Genomic DNA, 9,051 nt, shown 5'->3' with positions numbered 1-9,051 from the left:
ATCTGACCAGGTGAGATCCATGAGCATTGGCTTTGAACGCGAACTCCCACTCCTACTTCACGTGTACATCTCCGAATCTAGCAGTTTTTGTTTTTTTCTTTATTTTTTTTTTTTTGGATTCTTTGTCTTCTTTGTTGGCATTACGTTCTTCTCTTCATGTGCAGAGTTTCAGATTAGTGATATCAAGTCTTATCAATTACTATGATTATCTATCATCTCATGTACTGGTAAATACTCTGTTATTAGATCTGACAACCGTGTCGTGTGAGAGCAAGTCCAATGGTGAGCTATATCTTGTGCTATATCTATATTATAGCTCAAAATCAAAAAATTTCAACTCCAATAGTGTGCTAAACTTGGTGCTAAAATAGCATATTGCTATAGTTGGCACCTCATCAAAAAGTAAAAAAGTGGAGGGAAATCAATAAAAAATAAATTTATATCTCAACCTATTCAGGTACATTGGAGAGTTAGTGAAATTTGGCACAAGATATAGCACCAACCATTGGAGATGTGATATTATTTTAGCACCAAAAAACACTTTTTGGTGCTATATTATAGCAATAGCTACATCTATTTTTAGCTTACCATTGGACTTGCTCTGAGTATAAATCGGGATATTTATGTTGCGACTTCTTGTCATGATCAACAACGAGCAACGGAACCACTAAGAATGTATGAGTTTCACATTCATATAACAAAATTATCGACAAACAAAATTGAGGTTCTGATTCTCGTTAACTATATTTATTATTTTTATGGTTCACTAGTGCATGAATGAAACGCTCCCTTGACAATGATGGAGTAATATACAACAAAACTTTCGACTGTGTAAATATCAACATCCAGCGTACACAGCCATATACGATGTGTGAAAAAGAAAACATGATTAGTATAAATTAAACTACATGTTAATTTGTTTACACGCAAAGTGTACTAAACAAGGATACTCTTCACTTTAAATTTTAGTAACAGGCACATAAAGTGATCATTACTGATCTACCCACCTTAAAACCCTCTTTCAACATAAGCAAACTCTCCATTATTTTCTTACATATTTTATCCAGCACTCGTCCAAAACAATTCCACCAAAGGCTAGCACAATGGCACTACCGAATGACTCGCCAGGCCTCGCCTCCCTGCCTTGCATTGATGACACCTGGGACGATCCTGTACAGGTCGTCCCAGGTGCTAAGTTACGTGTAATGTGCAGTTACGGGGGACACATTATCCCCCGTCCACACGACAAATCTCTTTGTTACGTGGGCGGAGAAACACGAATGGTAGTCATGGACCGCCTCTCGTCGCTCTCTGATCTCTCCTCAAGGCTCTCTAGCACACTCCTCCACGGCCGACATTTCAACCTCAAGTACCAACTTCCAAATGAGGAACTTGACTCTCTTGTGTCAATTTCTAACGACGAGGATTTGGAGAACATGATCGACGAGTATGACAGGATAGCTTCGGTTTCTTCACTCAAATCCTCTCGAATTCGTTTGTTTTTGTTTCTTGCAAAGCCTGAGACCGCAGCTTCTATGGGGTGCTTACTTAATGATGCGAAATCCGAGACTTGGTTTGTAGATGCGCTTAATGGAGCTGGATTGATCCCTAGAGTGCTATCGGATTCAGCTGCCAACATGGAGAACTTATTAGGATTCCATGATCAAGTTGTCAATAACAATCATTTTCCCGAAAACATATCATCCTCAGAATATATTGTACGCGATGGCAAAGAGAGCGAAAACGAGAGGATTCTTGAGTCTCCCACAGTGCTGGAAACGTATTCGTCATTCGGATCAAGTACTTCTTCTCCTTCCATGTCTAACATGCCACACATTCGGGTTCGTGCAGATAACGAGGGTGCTACATTTCAAGATCAAATGGCAGGATTGGATGAACAATTCTCACACATGAACACTAATGTTGCTCTACCTCCTATTCCTGTTGTAATTTCTACAACCATTTCTAGTGAGAATGAGAATCGGTTTGTCTCCGATGATGAGAAATCAGATAAGGGAGGTCCAACAAGGTTTCGGAAACCTCCTCTGCCTCTGCAGCCTGTGCAGCGAAAACTCGGGCATGATGCTTATAGTTTGCCTTCACCTGATTCCGTAGCAAGGTACCTATATCTTTCATCTATTTGATCAATATTACCCTTTCTTCATAATTAATGATATGTTTAAAATATTAAAATCTTGCTTCTTAAATCAATCTTGTTTAAGAATTAAATTTTGACAATGATTCTAATTAGTATTTGTATCTTGTTGGCTTCGTTTCTCAGTGAAAATAGCATTACATCAGCGAATTCTTTTTCAAGAAAACATCAAGATCCAACTCAGGTTGCTACGAGGGAAAACACGAGGCCTGCTGCAAATGAAGTAACTTCAGATCCAACTCCTCAAATCCAAGTGCAGCAAGTTCCAGCTCAAGTCTTTATACAACCTCAGCAGCAACAACAATATCTTCATCCGGGCACGCAATATCTCCAACAAACTGTGACAGGTCAAGTACAAGTCCCCTCATACTACCCTGTTTATCCTCCCCCTGCACAGCCTCAATATCATCAACAAGTCGATCAGCACTACTCGATGTACATGATGCCTGTCCCGCAAGTTCAGCCATACAACATGGCAGTTCAACCGAATGTGACAGATTCAAACATGACAACAGACTCAAATTATCCACAAAATCCTTCCATTGTGACCCCCTCTGTTACCAAACCAACTCTCGTGCAAGTGCAGCCTAATCAATATCAGCAACAGTACATCAATGTTTCTCAAATGCCTTATTCCTCACAGACTCCTGCTCCGGGAATTAATTATGGTTACGAATATGCACAACCAACACAAGTGTTCTATAAGCAGAATACGGCTTCTCAACTGCCTCCGCCTCCTCAGTATCAAACAATGACATCTGCTACCACGATGTTTTTGTCACAAGCTCCGGTTCAGGAGTCTGCAGACAACGCGAAATAATAAATCAGATCAATATAATATATTTATAATTTATTAATGGGTCAGAAATTAATTTATATATGAACGTCCAAGTTTCAATTATAATTTATATTATCTGTTTATGTAATAATGGGTATTGTTGCCTTCTTAAGGCATTTACTGAAGAATTCTTTGTATTGTGGTCATTTCATGTTACAGATGCATCATCATCATAGCTTTATTTCAAAATTACTCATTAATTAGTGAATCTCAAGACTTAAGTGTTTGTTAAGTGCTTACAAAGCATTGCTAATGGATTTGATTAAGTGCACTCCATGTGCAGCATTAGTAAGTTTGCACACTTGTGTTTATTTAGTTTGAAAGTAACATTAAGTCAAGCTTAAAAATATAGAATTCAAGCGTATATGATTAGCTTGGTTGCTGAATTGTCCAAAACCTAGTTCAGAGCAAGTTTATAGCATATATAACAAGAATACATGTTACTATGTAAGGCTTAATTACATCGTTATGAATTTGTTTAGAAATCTTTAAGATATTGTTTTCAAGCATGTTTCATATTTGTATGGATAATAATAAAGTATGTTATCAAGATATTAAAATGAAAGAGTTTCTTGTACATTCGTTCTCATAAAACCTGTGAACTGAACTCTTGTGTCAGCGGAATTCACTGATCTCATGTGTTTGCATTTGTTATTGCAATCAAACTACAGCTTAAATTGCGTTCAGATTTATATGTCAAGTACTACCAAAGAATCTGATCAGGTTAGAACCCTAATCATCGGCTTGCAATGCGAACTTTGACTCCTACTTCATGTGCACTACTACTGCATCTCTGAATCCAGCAGTTTTTTACTGTCATCTTTGTTGGCATTACACTGTTTTCTTCATCAAAATATTTCAAATATAATGATGTCAACAGTTATTTTTACATATTATGTAGTAAATTTATTATCATATTACAGGGATTGGCTGGCAACTCTGTGTGATTACTATTTCCCTTGCTCAGGATGATTATTAGGCTTACGTTTAGTTGTCAAAATGATTGATCACAGCTAAACTATAGATTTCAGAAATGATTAAACTAAGCAGTAAGAGCAAGTCCAATAGGTTACCTATATGATGTCCTAAACTCACATTTAGGTAATGTGTCAAAAAAATGCACTCCAACACTATCCTAGTGTTATCCTAAATCACTAGTACAACCTTAATTCTCCTAGCCATTACCTATTTATGAGTAACCCCTAGCAATTACCTATTTAATATTTATGAATAAAATAATCATCTCTCTCCTTCTTTCTTTGTCTATTCTCTCCTTTTCCCCTTCTCTCTCTCAAATTTATTATTAAAATAATCTTAGGAGAACAAATATAGGGATTACTATTAGAGTTGACACTAAAAATAGATTACCTAAATCACTAAGACATACTAGCACTCATTATTTTATATTATTTATAAATAATAGGATAGGTAACCTATTGGACTTGCTCTAAGCAGTGAAGATTTTTTCTTCACTACAGTCGCACTTAATCAACCCGACTTTGCATGCTGATCAATTTTAAGTTTGTAAACATACCTTGGTTTATAATGGTTGTTAAAATATCCACAAGTTAGATCACTGTTCTTGCAAGGAACTAACTCCAGAATTTCATTTTATAGATACTTTTTGTTAAAACTGATGTTTGATTAATGTCTACTTGTTGCTTGAGCTATGTGGTACAGGATCTCCATGTGGTTCATACCATCTGGTATCAGCATATACTCCAAACGGATATTCTTGTACGAGATATAAGTCCATAAGTTATACCTGAACAATATTATTTGACACTTCTGGGCTGCTTGAAATTAGCTGCAGATGTCCAGAGGGGAACTTATTGTTGATTCTTCGAGCACACAAAAAAATCCTGAATTAGTCTGCTCTGTCTCTTCTTCTTATTTAATTTGAGTCGAACCAAGTCTCATTTAAGTAGAGAAACTTTTGAATGTCTGACAAAACCGCCTCATATGATAAACGAGCCGAATTGAGTTTACTGGCGAGTTAATCGACCGAATTTAAACGAGTCGAGCTGAGTATGAGTTTGATAATTAAATATAAAAAGTTAATAATTAATATTCGATATATATAATAATAAATAAAATTTAATTAATATTTATTTGTAATTATAAATGAGTTCGAGACCGAGTCAGATATTCGAGTTCTTACCTGAAATCTAGTTGACTTCGCCCATACTTGGCTCGGCTCATTTAATAATCGAGTTTAAATTCGGATTCAATCTTGCCTCGTATACGAGATCAAGCCAAGCCTTATTCAAGAGTTCCCAAACAGTGATATTGAGGCTACACAAAGCCTTAACATATTTCACAGACCTGGATTCCTTGCTCAAAGACATTCCAGCTATTAGCTCCAATCTCCAAATTCGTGGTCTCATGTCAAAAAAGCGAGGGTACCTAACTCTGTAGCTCATATGCATGCTAAGTTAATTCCATTTAATTTGCAACAAATATGGGACAATCATTTTCCTAGTGAAGTTGAATCTCTTGCACTGAAGGACAAATTGTCAATTATTCGGAATAAATAATAATCATCGTCCCAGTGTAGTTGAATCTCTTAGATTGAATAGGTTAGTTTAAATTAAATTTTGTTAAATGTACATATGAAGATTGCCAGGTAGGCTACCAAAAAATATAAATTTTCTCATACATTCATTCTCATAGTTTCTGTAAACTACAATCTGTTCTCAGCTGAATTCACTCCCTAGTTGGCATTTGTTATTGCGATGATCGCAAATCTCAAGGAACACTAATCAAAATTTTTACTGGTTTGAAGACAACTCAAGTTATCCGCCACCAATCTCCAGCTAACTTCGTGCACAAATGCCTATGCTCAAATAGTCCTTAATAGTATATTAAGTACAACCAATGAGCCTCATCAGTTGAGATCCATGAGCATTGGCTTGCAACACGAACTCCCACTCCTACTTCACGTGTACTACTGGTACATTTCTGGATCCAGCAGTTTTTTTTTGTCTTCTTTGTTGGCATTACTTTCTTAATGTTTTTTCGCATTTTATGCAGTTATTATAACCTCGGACTTGGCTATATTTGTCGAAATAAAAACTAGATTCAAATGGAGACTTGGAATGGACTGTGGAGTAGTTTACAATAAAAATTCCAACTGTTACTTATAAGTATCCAACTTCCAGTGGATATATAATTGACAACTTGATAAACAGAATTAGTAGACACATAAAGTTTAGAGAAGGGTAGTCTTGAGTTTACTTTATAAAGCACATTCAGTGATCATTCAGCCACGACGCCTTAAACAATCTTCTTTATCATAAGCTAGCATTGTTAGTACTAATTTTACCACACAAATGGATCCAGCGCTTGCAGAAATGCATTCCACCACCATGGCCTCACTATCTAACGACGTTTCTGATTTCTCCCCACTGGCTCGTAATAATGACAACTGGGACGATCCTGTGCAGGCCGTTCCAGGTGCCAAGCTACGTGTGATGTGCAGTTACGGGGGACACATAATCCCCCGTCCACATGACAAAACTCTTTGTTATGTTGGTGGAGAAACGCGGATGGTGGTAATGGAACGCATGTCATCACTCTCTGACCTCTCTTCAAGGCTCTCGCGGACACTCCTCCATGGCCGCCAATTTCAGCTCAAGTACCAACTCCCAAATGAAGAACTTGACTCTCTTGTGTCAATTTCAACGGACGAGGACTTGGAGAACATGATTGATGAGTATGACAGGATAGCCTCTGCTTCATCAATGAAATCCTTGAGAATTCGCTTGTTTTTGTTTTTGGCAAAGCCTGAGACCACAGCTTCTATGGGATGCCTACTCAATGATGCGAAGTCTGAGACTTGGTTCGTAGATGCCCTTAATGGAGCTGGATTAATACCTAGAGTCCTGTCAGATTCAGCTGCCAACACAGAAAACTTATTAGAATTCTCTGACCAAGTTGTAAATAACAATGATTGTGGGGAAAATGTGTTCTCCCCAAAAAATCCTTTAGGAGGTAGCAGACGAGTCGAATACGTGCAAGATGCACAGTCAAGTATGCTTGGATCACCAGCGGTACTGGAAACAAACTCTTCATTTGGATCAAGCTCTTCTTCTCCTTCCATGTCCAACTTGCCACATATTCGAGTTCGTGCTGACAATGATGAAGCTAGATTGCAAGATCAAATGGCTGGATTGGATGAACAATTTTCACAACTGAACACTACTAGTGCTGCTGTAACTCTTCAGAATCAAGTTGATGGGACTGTGATGTTATCTGCTCCTCCTCCTCTCCCCGTGGTTATTACTACAACTATTTCTAGTGAGAATGAAAATCGGGTTGTTGTTGATGAGGATAAATCGGATCAGGGGGGCTCAACACGGTTTAGGAAACCTCCACTGCCCCTGCAGCCTGTGCAGCGAAGACTTGGTCATGATGCTTACAATTTGCCCTCACCAGATTCCATAGCGAGGTATAAGCTTCATCTTTTTACACCTTATTGTGCTGGATTTTATCGTGCAGTATTGATCATGAGAATATATATCATTCAGACTTTTAGAAACTATTGAAATATGTTAAAATATGAAATTCAAATACCAGTGCCATGGTAGTACTCAATGATGCAGGGCAGAATTTATGCTGATTAAATTATAACTGAACTACTCCTAGGATTTGGAAGAAAATTGTATTAATCTACCTGTATACTATACTATTATTTTAGACGGAAATAAAATCTTTAGATGTTATTTAGTTAAAATGTTGAACTGTCATTTGGCTGATCGCTGATGAAACTATTCAGCTGCAAAGGTTACTTGGTTATGTATTTTACATTAAGAAATAGTCTACAATTTACACTGAATCACAAGGTATCTGTCTAAGTAGGGGTTTTCCTAGTGCTTTTCATCGCCAGTTACATATATTAGCAATCTTGGTTCCTAATAATTCTAATACAAAGTTCTGAAATGCAAATTGTGGTTCTTAGTGATACTAGCATTGCATCAGCAAGTTCTCTTTCAAGAAGGTCTCAAGAGCCAACTCAAGTTGCCACAAGGGAAGTCACTAGGCCTGTAGCCAATGGAATAGTTAGTCCAAACAGCACCACTTCAGACTCAAGTTCTCAGATCCAGGTGCAGCAAGTTCCAGCTCAAGTGTATATTCCACCGCAGCAGCAGCAGCAGCAGCAACAGTATCTTCACCCAGGCACGCATTATCTCCAACAAACCACAACAGGTCAAGTACAAGTCCCGGCATACTACCCCGTTTATGCTCCCCCTACACAGCCTCAATATCATCAACAAGTTGATCAACAACAATACTCAATGTATGTGATGCCTGTCCAGCAAACTCAACAATACAACATGACTATTCAACCCAGTGTGCCAGACTCAACTATAGCATCAGACTCAAATTATACACAAAATTCACCCGTAGTTGCACCCTCTGCTACTAAATCAACCCTAGTCCAAGTTCAGCCAAATCAATATCAGCCGCAATACATTAATGTCTCACAAATGCCTTATGCCACCCAGTCTCCTGCTCCGGCTATTAACTATGCTTATGAATATGCACAACCAACACATGAGCAAGTATTCTATACTCAGAATCCAGCTTCTCAGCTGCCTCCACCTCCTCAGTATCAAACTATGACACCCGCAACTGCGATGTTTCTGTCACAAGCTTCAGTCCAGCAGTCTGCAGACAATGCAAACCAGCAGATCAGATGAACAGGAATTGTCAAATTTATGTCTGAAAATAATTACTGATGAATGTCTGAGTCCTAATTGTAGTTTGTATTTTCTGTTTAATAAGGAGTAATGCTGTTGTCCTCGTGTCATTATTTTAAAATTTTATGTTTCAGTTTATATGGATCACTGTGGAATTTATTAAACAACAAAGAAATATATGCTTTGTTTAAATAAACCTCACTTTTTATACTTTGAGTTGTATTAGCTATGTTAAATATTAGAAGAGCACACAGACACAGGGACAGATAACTAGAATATTCTTATGCTTATGCTTTTACTGCTTAAGTAACAAGATTCTTAGGCTCAAGCTTAACAGCTTCAATTGATATACATTT

At 37.6% G+C, this 9,051-nt stretch overlaps 2 protein-coding genes across 2 annotated transcripts; both read left to right on the top strand.

Moving 5' to 3' along the window:
- Positions 1-973: 973 nt before the first annotated feature.
- On the top strand, positions 974-3,213 carry LOC108218078 (uncharacterized). The gene is made up of 2 exons (XM_017391001.2): positions 974-2,119; positions 2,282-3,213. Exons 1-2 carry the CDS (start codon positions 1,104-1,106, stop codon positions 2,973-2,975), a joined length of 1,710 nt encoding a protein of 569 aa, XP_017246490.1. The 5' UTR covers positions 974-1,103; the 3' UTR covers positions 2,976-3,213.
- Positions 3,214-6,174: 2,961 nt separating this feature from the next.
- On the top strand, positions 6,175-8,842 carry LOC108216356 (uncharacterized). Its single transcript, XM_017389106.2, has 2 exons — positions 6,175-7,443; positions 7,954-8,842. The coding sequence occupies exons 1-2, from the start codon at positions 6,326-6,328 to the stop codon at positions 8,693-8,695; spliced, it is 1,860 nt and encodes a 619-aa protein (XP_017244595.1). The 5' UTR covers positions 6,175-6,325; the 3' UTR covers positions 8,696-8,842.
- Positions 8,843-9,051: the final 209 nt, after the last annotated feature.

The sequence above is a fragment of the Daucus carota genome, chromosome 4, assembly GCF_001625215.2.
Source record: "Daucus carota subsp. sativus chromosome 4, DH1 v3.0, whole genome shotgun sequence".
In the NCBI taxonomy this organism is placed as follows: domain Eukaryota; kingdom Viridiplantae; phylum Streptophyta; class Magnoliopsida; order Apiales; family Apiaceae; genus Daucus; species Daucus carota.
The sequence above is the reverse complement of the archived record's forward strand: the minus strand, read 5'-3'. Positions and strand labels throughout refer to the sequence as shown.

What these genes read in the sequence shown, in the direction of transcription:
- LOC108216356 (XM_017389106.2), top strand. Translation starts at nt 6,326, where the DNA reads ATGGATCCAGCGCTTGCAGAAATGCATTCCACCACCATGGCCTCACTA. An exon ending in TCACCAGATTCCATAGCGAG is followed by an intron (nt 7,444 to 7,953) that starts GTATAAGCTTCA and finishes TGTGGTTCTTAG; the next exon opens with TGATACTAGCATTGCATCAG.
- LOC108218078 (XM_017391001.2), top strand. Translation starts at nt 1,104, where the DNA reads ATGGCACTACCGAATGACTCGCCAGGCCTCGCCTCCCTGCCTTGCATT. An exon ending in TCACCTGATTCCGTAGCAAG is followed by an intron (nt 2,120 to 2,281) that starts GTACCTATATCT and finishes TTCGTTTCTCAG; the next exon opens with TGAAAATAGCATTACATCAG.